This window comes from Scyliorhinus torazame, chromosome 9 (genome assembly GCF_047496885.1).
Source record: "Scyliorhinus torazame isolate Kashiwa2021f chromosome 9, sScyTor2.1, whole genome shotgun sequence".
NCBI classification, from domain to species: Eukaryota; Metazoa; Chordata; class Chondrichthyes; order Carcharhiniformes; family Scyliorhinidae; genus Scyliorhinus; species Scyliorhinus torazame.
This window is the reverse complement of record NC_092715.1, coordinates 68,203,163-68,220,687: the sequence shown is the minus strand read 5'-3', so window position 1 is coordinate 68,220,687 and position 17,525 is coordinate 68,203,163. Positions and strand designations below refer to the sequence as shown.

General features: G+C 50.0%; 1 protein-coding gene across 1 annotated transcript in view; it reads right to left on the bottom strand.

Moving 5' to 3' along the window:
- The window catches only part of LOC140429276 (uncharacterized), a 90,742-nt gene that overhangs the window by 16,697 nt on the left and 56,520 nt on the right, over window positions 1-17,525 (bottom strand). Inside the window, exon 6 of the mRNA XM_072516067.1 lies at window positions 3,909-4,000. Coding sequence (XP_072372168.1) covers window positions 3,909-4,000 — 92 coding nt within the window. The remainder of the gene's footprint in view (window positions 1-3,908; window positions 4,001-17,525) is intronic.

The following is a 17,525-nucleotide window of genomic DNA, read 5'->3' as shown; positions in this document are numbered from 1 at the left end:
ACAGATCACCAGAGGTGACATAAGCCCCATCCCCCAGGCCACTTCAATGGAGGATGCTGGGGATGCTGCAGATGATGTCACTGCATTCACCTGCACTCTCCACCAGCGCAGAGATACACACCCTGGTAGTTCATAGATCTAGGTTAGGCTCTTCGTCACATCCTGGAGAACATCTCACTGACAGTTCTCTGCAGCAGGTGGAGGCAGTAACAGCCAGGTCTCTGACACTCAAAGGACTGCTGCAGAACAAGCACCTGCTGAGACCATGTTAGATGACCAGCCTCTGGAAGTGGCCATCACTGACATGCTGAAGATTCAATGTCAGGTAGTGAAACATCAGACAGAATTGAGAGAGGCAGTGAACAAACTAGAGCAAAGGATGGAGGTGTCCATTTGCATTCTGTCTAATGTCATGGCTCCAATATGTGAGTGCTTTGAGGTCTCTATGGGAAGGGTGATGGCTGCCTTGGAAACCTTGGTCTATTAGGTTCTGCCAAATTTGCATTTGGACATGCACTCCATTGCTCTAGACATAGGTGGGATCCATCAATGGCCAGTCAAGAGGAGGTGGGGCACCTAAACATCCCTCCAGGAACCCAATCTCCACAAGGTGTCAGGTAGGGGCTCTTGGACACTCACAGGGAGGAGGAACATCAACTGGACACTCCTGGGCATCTACCCAGGTGACTTTGAGTGTCCAACCACTTCTGATATCCTATCATTGCGATCCCATCACCTCCAGCTTCACAGGCAGAGTAGAATGCACCTGTCTCACACCCAAAGCAGGCCAGAGACCTCCACAGAATGATCACAGATCAAAGTGATCAAAGACAGTAGGGCAAAGCAGTCAGCAGTCTTCCTCCACATCAGCTCCAGGTGTCAGGGATGTACCAAGTTGGAGCAGTACAGTGAGGAAAAAAATATTTTAAATTCTGAGATCACTATGGGGGCACGGGTTTTCACTCACTGTACCTATCATGCAACTGTTTCCTGTTCCTGACATTTGTCTCATGATTTGAACACATCATTCCTATGCATCTATGTGCCCCCTTATTGCGAGCGTGACCCAAGCTCTCATTCTGTGATTACTTACCTTTATGAGCCTCAGATTCAAGTGATGTTCAGCAGATTCATGTTAATTGCCCGCCCCTTGTGTAATGTCAGGGAGATGTGTCAAGCTCTTTTCTGCGAGTGTCTGCACCTTCAGTGCGGAACAGTTAGGCCTTACCATACATTTGTGTGTGTTCATTTTTCCTTGAGGGTTACAAGTTATGTTATTTAATCAACACTGGGCTGTCTTCATAGTTTGAGCAAAAGCATATGGACGGAGCCAGCAGGCAGGGATTAACCATTGTACCTCTAATATACGGGCAGTGCCGTAATACATATAATATACCACTAGTCGCGACTACCACATTCACCCCCTGTTAAAAAAAGAGTCTGGTGGTGGAAACATTACAAGTTAAGTCTGTCTGGGGCCTTGACCCTCCTCTGCGATCGCCTCAGTCCTGGTGGTGATGTGGGCACCGACTTGGTCACCTGCGATTCCGGGAGCGTGTTGTCCTCGTCTTCGTCACCCCTGAGTGGAATCAGTGGGAGGACGGATCCTGCTGGGGTGGGGCTGCGGTGAGGTTCGCTGGAGGGAGGGTGAGTGGCGCAGGGATGAATGAGGCAACCGGGGGGTGGGGGGGTGGGGGTGTCAGGTTGGGGGTCATGGGTAGGTATCCAGCGGGTGCCAGGTCCCGGAGGGAGACTGTGTCTTGGCGCCCGCCAGGGTGTGCCACGTAGACGTACTGCGGGTTTGCATGTAAGAGGTGGACTTTTTCGACCAAGGGGTCCAACTTATGGGTCCGCACATGCTTCCGGAGGAGGACGGGTCCAGGAACTGTCAGCCATGTTGAGAGCAAGACCCCAGAGGTGGACTTACTGGGGAAAGCAAACACACGTTCGTGAGGAGTCTCATTTATCGCGGTGCAGAGGAGCGAACGGATGGAGTAGAGCGCGTCGGGGAGGACCTCCTGCCAGCGGGAGACCGGGATATTTTTAGACCACAGGGCCAGCAGGACGGCCTTCCAGACCGTCCCGTTCTTCCTCTCCACCTGCCCATTTTCCCGGGTGTTGTAGCTGGTCGTCCTGCTCGAGGTGATGCCCTTGCTGAGTAGGAACTGACGCAACTCATCGCTCATGAAACAGGATCCCCGATCACTGTGGATATAGGTGGGGAAACCGAACAGAGTGAAGATTACAGGGCTTTGATTACTGTGGCAGAAGTCATATCGGGGCATGGGATGGCGAAGGGGAACCGGGAGTACTCACCAATCACATTCAGGAAATACGTGTTGCGGTCGGTGAAGGGGAGGGGAGGGGCCCTTTAAAGTCCACGCTGAGGCGTTCAAAGGGGCGGGAGGCTTTCACCAGGTGCGCTCTATCTGGCCAGTAGAAGTGGGGCTTGCACTCTGCGCAGACTTGGCAGTCTCTGGTGACGGTCCTGACCTCCTCAATGGAGTAGGGCAGATTGTGGGCCTTGATAAAATGGAAGAACCGGGTGACCCCCAGGTGGCAGAGGTATTGAACAAGATGTTGAGCCTCCTGCAGCTGGAACCAGAATGGCTGCAGCGCGGAGAGCACAAACTTTTATACGCCGCCTGCTGGGCGGTGCCAGCAGGCAGGGATTTACCATTGTACCTCTAATATACGGGCAGTGCCGTAATACATATAATATACCACTAGTGGTGACTACCACAACCTGCACATCTTTGGACTGTGGGAGGAAACCGGAGCACCCAGAGAAAAACCACACAGACACAGGGAGAAATGCAAACTCCACACAAGCAGTCACCCAAGGACGGAATTGAACTCGGGTCTCTGGCACTGTGAGACAGCAATGTTAACCCCTGTGCCAGCCCGTACTTAGTGGTTTCAACTCTCCGTTCTGTGGTGTTCATGAGATCTATAAAGTAACCATTCCCATGCCCCATGTCACCTCACCCCTCCCTTTCTTGAGGCTGTGTGTCATTTTGGTCTCCTCATCTTGTCTAATACAACAAAGGTTCACTAGATTGGTTCTTTGGATGAGGGGATTCACTTATGAGGGGATATTGAGTAAACAATAGCCTATATTTTCTCAGGTTTAGAAGAATGAGAGGTGAGCTAATTGAAATATAACATTCTTAAGAGGCTTGGCAGGGTAGATGCTGAGAAAATGTTTTCGCTGGCTGTGGAATCTTGATCACAGGGCTAGTTTCAGAATAAGAGGTTGGCCAGTTCTGACCGAGATGATGAGAAATTTCTACACTCAAAGGTTGAGATCTTTGAAATTCTCCACCACAGAAGTGTGGATGCTCAGCCCTTGAGTATATTCAGTATAGTGTTCAATAGACTTTTGGGTACAAAGGAACCCAAGGGATGGTGCAGGAAGGTCAAGTTGAGGTAGAAGATTAGCCAAGATCTTGATGAATGATGGAGCAGACCTAAAGCCCAGCTCCAATTTCTTATGTTCAGGTCGTTATTGGGAGACAAATGCATTCCACAATGCCATCTACTGCCCAGAGCCTACAACTACATTGTGACGGACAGGCACAGCAAAATTGAAGTGACAACGAGCTGGAAATCTGGCCAGATTTTCCCCCGAGAGCCCAAAGTCACGACCTCAGGCATTACTGCCACAGCTGAAATCAGCTATCAATTCAAACTCAGGATCAAATCAATGATCTTCTCAATTTATATGGATCAGACAGGGAAGGTAACAATGGCATAGCTTTAGGTGCAATTTTTGTTTGCTAACTAATTTTGTACTGTTACAATTCTCTTTAAAAATATGATTTAGAGTATAATAAGTGTAAATCTATCAGCAAATCCAGTGACCAGCATTCTAATGTAATCTTCTGTTACAGAAATCGGTTACATACCTCGACTATAGTTATGATCAATATCAATGTGGGTCACTGGGGGGCTAATTCTTCCACTGCTTGATGTACCAGCCAAATGGGTCACACCAGACCTAAGAAAAATTGTTGTACTTAATAAACCAAAATGCGTTATGACAAAATAGTATTTCTTAAGCTAAAAGTTTATTAACATTTTAACACCTCCAAGCCAGCTTATCTATCCTAATATTATATTCGGAAATATAATTCATTTAAATTTATAAGCAATGAGATATTGAGCTACATCTCTTGTATAAGTCACATCTTAGAATCCATTGTAAAGTTTCTGTTCGCTAAATGATTTTTAAAAATGTAAGTTTAAATTTTAGGGGCTGACATGTCCTGTACACACCCCAGCTGCTGTTAGGCTTTAAGCGCACTCTTATACAAATAATGCAAGTTACATTTTGGAGCATTTTTCTGGTACTTTAGTTGTATTGAAGTGTGAAAGCCACAACATATGGCTCCATCATGTGCAATAGACAATATTTTCTGATATGCAAGAGTCACCAAGCAAAGTGCACGGGAATGCAAGGAGAATTGTAGTGCCATTTTATTTTCCTTGAACCAACATCTTCACCTTCAGACACAGACTGTGCATGAGCCTGCAATGGGTTAAACTAGACATCTGAAAGGGCTTTAGGATTAATATATTATCATCGACAGATAATTGGTTAAAGGTCAGGGAGCAAGAGTAGAGGTAAACAGGGCATTTTCAAATTGAGAGACTCTTTGGTACTGGAGCCTTAGCTATATATTAGCTTTATATAGAGCACGATTCTCCGCTAGGGAGACTGAGGGCCCGATCTACTGGCCACGTCACGCCGGCCACGAAAACGAGGGGGGCGGATAGATAGAGGGAAAGGCCGAAATCGGGAACTATGCCGGGCACCAATTGGTTTCCAATCTAACCAGTCCGCTCCCATTGGGAGATCCGGATCCCACGTGGCATAGCGAGAAACCAGGGGCAGCACGGTAGCACAGTGGGTAGCACTGTTGCTTCACAGCTCCAGGGTCCCAGGCTCGATTCCTGGCTTGGGTCACTGTCTGTGCGGAGTATGCAAGTTCTCCCTGTATCTGCGTGGGTTTCCTCGGGTTTCCTCCCACAAGGCCCGAAAGACGTGCTGATAGGTAATTTGGACATTCTAAATTCTCCCTGTGTACCCGAATAGGTGCTGGAATGTGGCAACTAGCGGCTTTTCACAGTAACTTCATTGCAGTGTTACACTATTGACCGTTTATTGTTTGATGTCTGGAGACCGTGTATTTGTTAGCCGCAGCCTGTTTGTCTGAGGTGGGAATTCAGAAAGGGGTGTTCACTTGTTCTTCCGCCATGCTTTGCATCTAGACACTGTGGGAAGGGGAGAGAGGGTGAGTTGGCTCGGATGCTGGTACCTTGCTGTTTAATGTTCAATGTCTGCAGGCCCTGTGTTTGTTAGCTGGAGCCCCTTTTGTCTGAGCGGGAGACTGGAAAGGGGTTTTCACTCAGTGTTCCACCAATCTGTGCAGCTGGGCCCTATGGGAAGGGGAGAGAGGGTGAGTTGGTTCGGATGCTGGCAAATTTATTATATTGGTGGCTGTTTAATGGTCTATGTCTGGAGACCGTGTGTATGTTAGCTGCAGCCCCTTTTGGCAGAGGCGAGAGTCTGGAAATGGGTATCCACTCGCTGTTTCGCTATGTCCTGTGGCTAGAAGCTGCAGGTAGGAGAGAGTGAGAGTTGGCTCAGATGCTGGTAACCTCACTATATTGTTGACCGTTTCCTGTTTGGAGCCCGTATGTTTGTCAAACGCAACCTTTTTGTCTGTGGTGGGAGTCTGGGAATGGGGTGCTCTCCCTCTCTTCTGCCATGTTCTGTGTCTGTATAGCTTCCCGGCTGGTCTGTTGCTGCAAGATGCGGGAGGGGGAGGAGTGGTGGATTGATTTGGATACTGGTATCTTCCCAAGCAGGGGGCACTCTGCCTACTTAAGAACAGGAACCGGTCTCCCTCCTCAGCATGGATTACAAAATCCTCGCTAAGGCTCTGTCTTTGTGCTTTGGCACTGTGCTGACCACATGACCCACCCTGACCAGTCCTCCACAGTCCGGGTCAAACCATTCATGATAATATTCATCTGGGCCGGAACCTGATCCACCACTCGCAGAGGGCTGGTCTGTTGGGTGCCGTCCTGTCCCTTGATCAGGAGAAGGTGTTCGACAGGGTAGATCAGAAGTATTTACTCGGGACTCTGGAAGCATTCGGGTTCGGAAGGCTTTTGGTCGCCCAGATCTGATTTCAGGACACTACTGCGGAGATTAACGTGTCCCTGACGGCACCCTTCGCTTTGGGAGAGGAGTGTGTCAGGGCTACCCATTGTCTGGCCAACTCTACTCCATTTGTGCCTCCTGAGGAGGAGATTATCGGGACTAACTGCGTGGGCTGGGCATCCTTTCGGCTTAAGCTGATGACATGCTTCTAAAGGCGGCACAGTGGTTAGCACTGTTGCTTCACAATGCCAATGACCCGGGTTCGATTCCCGGCTTGGGTCACTGTTTGTGCGGAGTCTGCATGTTCTCTCCGTGTCTGCATAGGTTTCTTCCAGGTGCTCTGGTTTCCTCCCACAAGTCCCGAAATACCTGATTGTTAGGTGAATTGGACATTCTGAATTCTCCCTCCATGTACCCGAACAGGCGCCGGAGTGTGGCAACAAGGGGATTTTCACAGTAACTTCATTGCAGTGTTAATGTAAGCCGACTTGTTACACTAATAAAGATTATTATTATTATTATTATTATTATTAATGTTCACGGACCCTGCTGACCTGCAGAGGATATGCGAGTGCCAGGCTGTGTACTCTGCCACTGAGTGCTGAATTTGGTGCTTTTTGAGTGCGATAGTGAGAGTTTGGTGACCGAGGGAGTTAGGTGAGGAGGGAGTAAGGTGCTCCTTTCATTTTGTTTCCGACATTTCCGCAAAGAGTGCGAAGAGAGCCTGGAGTTTACAGGAAGTGTAGCTGACTGGGAGCAGAGTCGGAGGGCGGAGATCTAGTTAGTCCACACAGCAGCTATATTCTTTAAGGTAAGAGGGGATGGAGGCTAGGCCAGTTACATGCTCCTCCTGTAGGATGTGGGTGGTGAGGGATACCACCGGTGTCCCCACTGACTATACCTGCGGGAAGTGCACCCAACTTCAGCTCCTCAAAGACCGTGTTAGGGAACTGGAGCTGAAGCTGGATGAACTTCGGATCATCCGGGAGGCAGAGGGGGTGATTGAGAAGAGTTACAGGGAGGTAACCACACCCAAGGTACAGGACAAGAATAGCTGGGTTACAGTCAGGGGGAAGAAAACAAACAGGCAGACAGTGCAGGGATCCCTCGTGGCCGTTCCCCTTCAAAACAAGTATACAGTTTTGGATGCTGTTGGGGGGGATGACCTACCGGGGGAAGGCCCTAGCGGTCAGGTCTCTGGCACGGAGTCTGGCTCTGGGGCTCAGAAGGGAAGGGGGGAGAATAGAAAAGCAATAGTTGTAGGAGATTCAATGGTTAGGGGAATAGATAGGAGATTCTGTGGTCGCGAGCGAGACTCCCGGAAGGTATGTTGCCTCCCGGGTGCCAGGGCCAGGGATGTCTCGGATCGTGTCTTCAGGATCCTTAAGGGGGAGGGGGAGCAGCCAGAAGTCGTGGTGCACATTGGTACCAACGACATAGGTAGGAAAAGGGGTGTGGAGGTAATAAACAAGTTTAGGGAGTTAGGCTGGAAGTTGAAAGCCAGGACAGACAGAGTTGTCATCTCTGGTTTGTTGCCGGTGCCACGTGATAGCGAGGCTAGGAATAGGGAGAGAGTGCAGTTGAACACGTGGCTGCAGGAATGGTGTAGGAGGGAGGGCTTCAGGTATTTGGATAATTGGAGCGCATTCTGGGGAAGGTGGGACCTGTACAAGCAGGACGGGTTGCATCTGAACCAGAGGGGCACCAATATCCTGGGAGGGAGATTTGCTAGTACTCTTCGGGAGGGTTTAAACTAATTTGGCAGGGGAATGGGAACCGGATTTGTAGTCCAGCAACTAAGGTAGCCGATATTCAGGACGCCAAAGCATGTAATGAGGCAGTGGGGAAGGGAACACTGACAAAGGAGAGTATTTGCAGGCACGGAGATGGGTTGAAGTGTGTATACTTCAACGCAAGAAGCATCAGGAATAAGGTGGGTGAACTTAAGGCATGGATCGGTACTTGGGACTACGATGTGGTGGCCATCACGGAAACTTGGATAGAAGAGGGGCAGAAATGGTTGTTGGAGGTCCCTGGTTATAGATGTTTCAATAAGATTAGGGAGGGTGGTAAAAGAGGTGGGGGGGGGGTGGCATTATTAATTAGAGATAGTATAACAGCTGCAGAAAGGCAGTTCGAGGAGTATCATCCTATTGAGGTAGTATGGGTTGAAGTCAGAAATAGGAAAGGAGCAGTCACCTTGTTGGGAGTTTTCTATAGGCCCCCCAATAGTAACAGAGATGTGGAGGAACAGATTGGGAAACAGATTTTGGAAAGGTGCAGAAGTCATAGGGTAGTAGTCATGGGCGACTTTAACTTCCCAAATATTGAGTGGAAACTCTTTAGATCAAATAGTTTGGATGGGGTGGTGTTTGTGCAGTGTGTCCAGGAAGCTTTTCTAACACAGTATGTAGATTGTCCGACCAGAGGAGGGGCAATATTGGATTTAGTACTGGGTAATGAACCAGGGCAAGTGATAGATTTGTTAGTGGGGGAGCATTTTGGAGATAGTGACCACAATTCTGTGACTTTCACTTTAGTAATGGAGAGGGATAGGTACGTGCAACAGGGCAAGGTTTACAATTGGGGGAAGGGTAAATACGATGTTGTCAGACAAGAATTGAAGTGCATAAGTTGGGAACATGGGCTGGCAGGGAAGGACACAAGTGGAATGTGGAACTTGTTCAAGGAACAGGTGCTACGTGTCCTTGATATGTATGTCCCTGTCAGGCAGGGAAGAGATGGTTGAGTGAGGGAACCATGGTTGACAAGAGAGGTTGAATGTCTTGTTAAGAGGAAACAGGTGACTTATGTAAGGCTGAGGAAACAAGGTTCAGACAGGGCATTGGAGGGATACAAGATAGCCAGGAGGGAACTGAAGAAAGGGATTAGGAGAGCTAAGAGAGGGCATGAACAATCTTTGGCGGGTAGGATCAAGGAAAACCCCAAGGCCTTTTACACATATGTGAGAAATATGAGAATGACTAGAGCGAGGGTAGGTCCGATCAAGGACAGTAGTGGGAGATTGTGTATTGAGTCTGAAGAGATAGGAGAGGTCTTGAACGAGTACTTTTCTTCTGTATTTACAAATGAGAGGGGCGATATTGTTGGAGAGGACAGTGTGAAACAGATTGGTAAGCCCGAGGAAATACTTGTCAGGAAGGAAGATGTGTTGGGCATTTTGAAAAACTTGAGGATAGACAAGTCCCCCGGGCCTGACGGGATATATCCAAGGATTCTATGGGAAGCAAGAGATGAAATTGCAGAGCCGTTGGCAATGATCTTTTCGTCCTCACTGTCAACAGGGGTGGTACCAGGGGATTGGAGATTGGCGAATGTCGTGCCCCTGTTCAAAAAAGGAACTAGGGATAACCCTGGGAATTACAGGCCAGTTAGTCTTACTTCGGTGGTAGGCAAAGTAATGGAAAGGGTACTGAAGGATAGGATTTCTGAGCATCTGGAAAGACACTGCTTGATTAGGGATAGTCAGCACGGATTTGTGAGGGGTAGGTCTTGCCTTACAAATCTTATTGAATTCTTTGAGGAGGTGACCAAGCATGTGGATGAAGGTAAAGCAGTGGATGTAGTGTACATGGATTTTAGTAAGGCATTTGATAAAGTTCCCCATGGTAGGCTTATGCAGAAAGTAAGAAGGCATGGGATAGTGGGAAATTTGGCCAGTTGGATAACGAACTGGCTAACCGATAGAAGTCAGAGAGTGGTGGTGGATGGCAAATATTCAACCTGGATCCCAGTTACCAGTGGCGTACCGCAGGGATCAGTTCTGGGTCCTCTGCTGTTTGTGATTTTCATTAATGACTTGGATGAGGGAGTTGAAGGGTGGGTCAGTAAATTTGCAGACGATACGAAGATTGGTGGAGTTGTGGATAGTAAGGAGGGCTGTTGTCGGCTGCAAAGAGACATAGATAGGATGCAGAGCTGGGCTGAGAAGTGGCAGATGGAGTTTAACCCTGAAAAGTGTGAGGTTGTCCATTTTGGAAGGACAAATATGAATGCGGAATATAGGGTTAACGGTAGAGTTCTTGGCAATGTGGAGGAGCAGAGAGATCTTGGGGTCTATGTTCATACATCTTTGAAAGTTGCCACTCAAGTGGATAGAGCTGTGAAGAAGGCCTATGGTGTGCTCGCGTTCATTAACAGAGGGATTGAATTTAAGAGCTGTGAGGTGATGATGCAGCTGTACAAAACTTTGGTAAGGCCACATTTGGAGTACTGTGTACAGTTCTGGTCGCCTCATTTTAGGAAGGATGTGGAAGCTCTGGAAAAGGTGCAAAGAAGATTTACCAGGATGTTGCCTGGAATGGAGAGTAGGTCTTACGAGGAAAGGTTGAGGGTGCTAGGCCTTTTCTCATTAGAGCGGAGAAGGATGAGGGGCGACTTGATAGAGGTTTATAAGATGATCAGGGGAATAGATAGAGTAGACAGTCAGAGACTTTTTCCCCGGGTGGAACACACCATTACAAGGGGACATAAATTTAAGTTGAAAGGTGGAAGATATAGGAGGGATATCAGAGGTAGGTTCTTTACCCAGAGAGTAGTGGGGGCATGGAATGCACTGCCTGTGGAAGTAGTTGAGTCGGAAACATTAGGGACCTTCAAGCAGCTATTGGATAGGTACATGGATGACGGTAAAATGATATAGTGTAGATTTATTTGTTCTTAAGGGCAGCACGGTAGCATTGTGGATAACGCAATTGCTTCACAGCTCCATGGTCCCAGGTTCGATTCCGGCTTGGGACATTGTCTGTGCGGAGTCTGCACGTCCTCCCCGTGTCTGCGTGGGTTTCCTCCGGGTGCTCCGGTTTCCTCCCACAGTCCAAAGATGTGCGGGTTAGGTGAATTGGCCAATGATAAATTGCCCTTAATGTCCAAATTGCCCTTGGTGTTTGGTGGAGGTGTTGAGTTTGGGTATGGTGCTCTTTCCAAGAGCCGGTGCAGACTCAAAGGGCCGAATGGCCTCCTTCTGCACTGTAAATTCAATGATAATCTATGATTAATCTAGGACAAAGGTTCGGCACAACATCGTGGGCCGAAGGGCCTGTTCTGTGCTGTATTTTCTATGTTCTATGTTCTATGTTCTACTCGGCCAGGATCAACTAGGCCAAATGTTCCGGACTCCTGATCGGTCCATAGCAGATTAACACCCTCCCAGAGGAGCTCAGGCCTTTAACCTGGAGCAAGGACCAACATCCTCTACTTGGGAGTCGCCTCGTCCGGTTGAGGAATCCTGGCCGTTAAACTGGCAGGAACTAAAGGCCAATGTCACCGCTTGTTTGTGACGCTGGACAGGACTGCTCTGAGTGCTGCCTTACAGGGGCCAAGTTCTCTTCATAAACCAGCTGATTGGTTCCATACTCTGGTACCAGCTGGTCACTTTGATCCTTCTCCCTGACTTTGTCATAAAACTCCAGAGAATGCTCGTTCGCTTCTTCTGGGAGACTGTACTGGGTCGCTGCTGAGGTTCTGAGTCTCCCGCTTAGGGAGGACGGTCAGGTGCTAGTTTTCCTTCCACCTTCAGATCCTGCAGCAATCCCTCTACTTAAAGCCTCCTCCACAATGGTGTGCTCTGGCGGTGTATTTCTTCTGCCAGGTGCACGGCCTGAACTATGATGTGTAGCTTCTGTTCCTAGACCTGAGGAGTCTTCGTTATTCTCTCCAGGCGCTGCCCGTCTTTTACCATCATCTGCTCAAAGTTTGGAACATGGTCGCCTCGCACCACAACTCACCTCCGTCAGAAGTAGTGTCTGTCGTCAGGGAGTCACTACTCAGGAATCCGCACCTCTACCAGTACCATTTCTAATGGCTGGTTAAGCAGAGGGCTATGGCTGTCAGGTGACCAGGGTCGTGACGTGTTGGATAGCGGAGGAGTGGGTTGGATGACACCCTGTGAATTGGGATATCAAGCGCCGATGGGCGTCCAGCTCACAGTCGATGCCGTCTGTGACCTTAAAGCGGTCATGCTCGGACCTGACCGCACTCGTAGTCTTGAGGAAGAGCAGGTGTGCGGTGGACTACAGTCTGAACGGATCCCTATTCGGACAGAATTCTCCCAAGCCCGAAACCTCCCTCGGGAGCCAGAGCCCCACAGTATCTTTTATATTACTAGCCAGCTTACACTCATATTTCATCTTCTCCCCCACTTATTGCTTTTTTTAGTTGTTCTCTGCTCGCTTTTAAAGGCTTCACAATCCTCTGGTTTCCATCTAATCCTCGCCACTTGTATGCTTTTTCTTTTGCTTTAATGTTGTCCTTGACTTCCCTCATCTGCCATGGATGCCTCGTCGTCCCCTCATGGCCTCAGCCATGACACTGTGTGAATGGGACAAGCTCTGCAACACACTGTCAACAATGTCCATGTGCGCGCATGACATATCCGCCCTTGACGGGGCAGCACGGTGGTACAGTGGTTAGCACTGCTGCCTCACAGCTCCAGGGACCCAGGTTCAATTCCAGCCTCGGGTGACTGTCAGAGTTTGCACGTTCTCTCCCCATGTCCCTGGGGGGTGTTTCCCTATTCCAAGAGTCCGCGGGGGGTCTCTGTACTTCAGGGGTCCCTGTGGGGTGTCTCCCTATTATAGGGGTTCCTGGAGGGGTACTCCCTGTTACAGGGTTTCTTGGGGTGGGGGCAGATCGGGTCATCCCCAATCTTGGGAATGGGGGCACCCAGGTAATCCGGGGGGTGCGGGGGCCAGTGTGGGGTGTGGGGTTCGGAGGTTCGGGGCTGGTTTATGGTGCGGGCATGGGGGGCTAGCCGCAGGACCTCGCTATAGGGTCGCTCGCTCAAAAAGGCGACCCGATAACTGGATTCCGTCGGGAATCCCTCACATTTCATGCCATGTATAAATTTGCATGCCGGGGAATACTGAATTGCTTGCCGGCTTGCACTCCCAGGGGGGTCGTTAGCCAGTTGCAGATCACCTCCAGCGGGAGAACAGGGGGCGGGATTCTCCGATTGCCGATATCGCGTCCGAAGAATCAATTTTTACGGCAAAATCGAGCGACGGCGCCGTTTTTCCGATACTCTGCCCCCTCAAAAACGGCGGACTCGAGGCGTACGGCGCACCCATTGGGACAGCCTCAGGACGTCACCTGAGGCCCTCCCCTGATGCTCCGCCCCGATGGGCCAACTTCCCAACAGCGTTGGTCGTGTGTCCTCTCATTTTTCATAAACCTGAAGTGGCAGCTGAAGACTGTGTCCAGCGCCGCCACAGTCGGTGGGGAGGCCGTTCTATCCAACCTATCTATGTCCCGCTGTATCCTCTGACAACCCTCAACACTATCTGCCACTCCATGAACCTTGATGTCATCTGCGAACTTAATAATCAGACCAACTACATTTCCTCCACGTTGTTTATGTACACTACAAACAACAGAGGCCCAAGCATCGATGCCTGTGGAACACCACTAGTCACAACCTTCCAGTCAGAAAAACACCCTTCTACTGCTATCCTTTGCCTTCTGTGACTGAGCCAGTTCCGTATCCATCTTGCCACCTCACCTCTGATCCTGTGTCCCTTCACCTTTTGTACCAGTCTGCCATGAGGCACCTTGTCAAAGGCTTTACTGAAGTCCATATAAATAACATCCACTCCCTCCCCATATCAATCATCTTTGTCACCTCCTCAAAAAACTTGATCAAATCAGTGAGGCACGACCTCCCCTTCACAAAACTATGCTGTCTATCGCTAATGAGTCCATTTGTTTCCAAATAGGTATAAATCCTATCCAGAGAATTCTCTCCAATAATTTACCTACTCCCGACGTGAGGCTCACCGGCCTATAGTTTTCAGGATTATCCCTGCTACCTTTCTTAAATAGCGGTACCACATTAGCTATTCTCTGGAATCTCACCTGTAGCCAATGAGGATACAAAGATGTCAGTCAAGACCCCAGCAATTTCATCCCTTGCTTCCCTCAGTATTCTGGGGTAAATCCCATCAGGCCCAGGAGACGTATCTAACTTAATATCTTTTAAAAGACCCAATACCTCCTCCTTTTCGATGTCAACATGACCCAGACTGACCACACACCCTACCCAAGAACCATCTTCCAACAAAGTATTTTTCTTTGGTGACCACTGATGCAACGTACTCATTTAGTACCTCGCCCATTTCCTCTGGCTCAACACATAGATTCCCCTCGCTGTCCTTAAGTGGTCCAATCCTTTCCCTGGCCATCCTCTTGCTTTTTACAATAAAAACTTTGGGATTCACCTTAATCCTACTTGCCAAGGAATTTTCATGACCCCCTCCTAGCCCTTTTAATTTCCCGCTTAAGTACCTTCCTACTTTCTTTATACTCCTCAAGGGTTTCGACTGTCCCCACCCTTCTAGACCATATAAAAATCTCCTTTTTCTTTTTGACGAGGTTCACAATATCCCTCGTTATCCAAGGCTCCCTAAATTTCCCATACTTAACGTGACTTTCCTGAATCCTAATCAACTGTCGCTTGAAAGACTCCCACATGTCCGATGTTGATTTACTCTGCAACAGCTGCACCCAATCCAGATTTCAATTCCTGTCTAATGTGATGCAACCATCAATTCACACGAGACGATTACTAGAAGTGAACAGTGGTTTTAATAAGCTAGATCTGTGCCTGCCTGCGACTGCTCTGTACTGAGTGCCGCCTACAGGCTGCAGATCTATATACCACCCCCAAGGGGGCGGAGCCACAGGCAGAGCCCACAAGGGCATCAACATAATACAATACAATACAGTGGTGAATTGTCGCAGCAATACGTTCACCACATTCACACCCTGTTAAAAAACTGAAGTCCAACGGGGGTGAAGTGGGCTCACAGATCGAGTCTGTCCGGCGCCTTGATCGGGTGTTGGGCTCGTTGACTCCGGGAGCGTGTCGTCTGGAGATTCATCACGGTGGGTCGGCGATGGGAGGAGGGGGGGGTGTAGGCCATGTAGGGGCGGGGGCGGTGTTCGGTGTAGGCGTATGTGATGGTCGCTGGAGAACCGGCGGGTGCCAGATCCCGGAAGGAGACTGTATCTTTTCGGCCGTCGCGGTGCGCCACGTACGCATACTGAGGGGTGGCATGTAGGAGCTGGACCCTCTCGACCAGGGGGTCGGACCTATGGCTCCTCACGTGCTTTCGGAGGAGGACAGGCCCCGGTGCTGTCAGCCAGGACGGAAGCGAGACCCCGGAGGTGGATTTTCTGGGGAAGACAAATAGACGGTCGTGAGGGGTCTCGTTCGTGGCTGTGCAGGGGAGCGACTGAATGGAGTGGAGCGCGTTGGGGAGGACCTCCTGCCAGCGGGAAACTGGCAGACTTCTAGACCAAAGGGCCAGAAGGACGGCCTTCCAGACCGTCGCGTTCTCCCTCTCCACCTGTCCGTTTCCCCGGGGGTTGTAGTTGGTAGTCCTGCTCGACGCAATGCCCTTACCAAGCAGATACTGACGCAGCTCATCGCTCATAATTGAGGAGCCAGGGTCACTGTGGACATAAGTGGGGAAACCGAACAGGGTGAAGATGCTGTGCAGGGGCTTAGTGACAGTGGCCGCGGTCATGTTGGGGCATGGGATGGCAAAGGGGAAGCAGGAGTACTCGTCAACGACGTGAAGAAAATACACGTTGCGATCAGTGGAGGGGAGGGGCCCTTTGAAATCGACGCTGAGGCGCTCAAAGGGGCGGGATGCCTTCACCAGGTGGGCCTTGTCTGGCCGATAGAAGTGCGACTTGCACTCCACGCAGACTGGGCAGTCCCTGGTCACGGCCCTGACCTCCTCGGTGGAGTAGGGCAGATTGCTGTCATAATATACACGCAGGTATATGATGGTGCACAGACTGGCAGTGATTGACACACAGGATGACCAGTGAACACACGGAACACAGCAGCCAATCACCAGACAGGACACAACCACTATAAAGCCAGAGGGCACTAGTTTTCCCGCTCTCTTGGGATTCAGCCTCTGAGACAGTCAGAGCCCATGAGCAGCAAATAGAACATACACCATGTGGTAGTAAGATAGTCTCGTCAGGTTAGCCTCAGGTCTCCAGTCAAGTCAGCATAGTGTCAACCCACAGTTAAAGTATGTATCATAGTTAAGTGTTCAATAAAATCGAGTTGCATTTCTTCCAGTGTTGGAAGCCTGTCTCTCTCACTGCTGCAGTAAACGCAGTCCTCGCAGACCCGGCATACCCAACACATTATGTACCAGTGAGTCATGCTCGTGTTTGACGGACCTACCTTGAGATAGTCTGCCTTTGACCAGCGATCAGCCATCCGGTAACATGGACATCGAAGTCAACGAGAGCTTTGAACGCTATGTGTTCCAGCAGAGGCTTCAGGGTAAGGATGAACCTTTTCAGTCCTTCTAAACCCATCTCCGTATCCTCGCGCAGTCCTGCAACTACGGCTCCACTTCCGACTCCACGATCCGCGACCAGATCGTTTTCGGGGTCCACTCCGAACCTCTTCACCAGCAGCTCCTTAAAGTTAAACAGCTCACCCTTACCATCGCCATCGAAACCTGCGTCCTCCACGTGCACGCTAATAACACGTGATACTCCCATATCAAGGCGGTAGAGATGGTGCTGCAAGGCCCCACGATGCGGAGCAGGTTCAGGCCGTAAAACAGCTCCAGGGCCTGAGTCTGGATAAGGGCGGCCATTTCGCGCGCTTTTCCTGGCCTCCTGCGCGTGTGCACCACAACCAAGGGGACGGCGAGGCCGATGACCGAACTGCGCAGGTGCGCACATCATTCGACCGCACCGCGCATGCGCGTTGGGGCACGGAGCGTCCTGACTTCGGCGCCATGACGTGCAACAACTGTGGCTCCGCCCATTTAAAGCGGCAATGTCCCGCAAAATCTCGACGCTGTCTCCACTGTGGCAAGCTTGGCCACTACGCAGCCCTGTGCAGATCTGCTCAACTGCCCAATACACAGCGATCCCAGTTCAGTGCAGGAACGTCCGGTCAGTACAGCAACCCGTTGCAGACTCCGACATGGTTCCAGATTCCGACACTGAGGGCCTTACATCCCCATTCCGGGTGGGCATCATCACCAAGCATACGATGCTTTCAGCGAAGAAGGTAAAACAACTCCCAGTGATGAGCATTGATCCGGACGACGAGTGGTGTGCCACACTTACAGTCAACGAGGCTCGCATACGCTTCAGGCTGGACACCGGCGCTTCAGCGAACTTCATTTCAAAGTCTGACCCTGACACCATCCGCGTCAAGCCAAGCATTCTTCCACCGGCCTGCCAGCTCCTTGACTACAATGGCAATGCCATTGCTGCCAGTGGCTCATGCCAGCTTGAGGTATCCCATCGTTCTTCAAAAGCAACCCTGCGTTTTGAAATTGTAGGAACC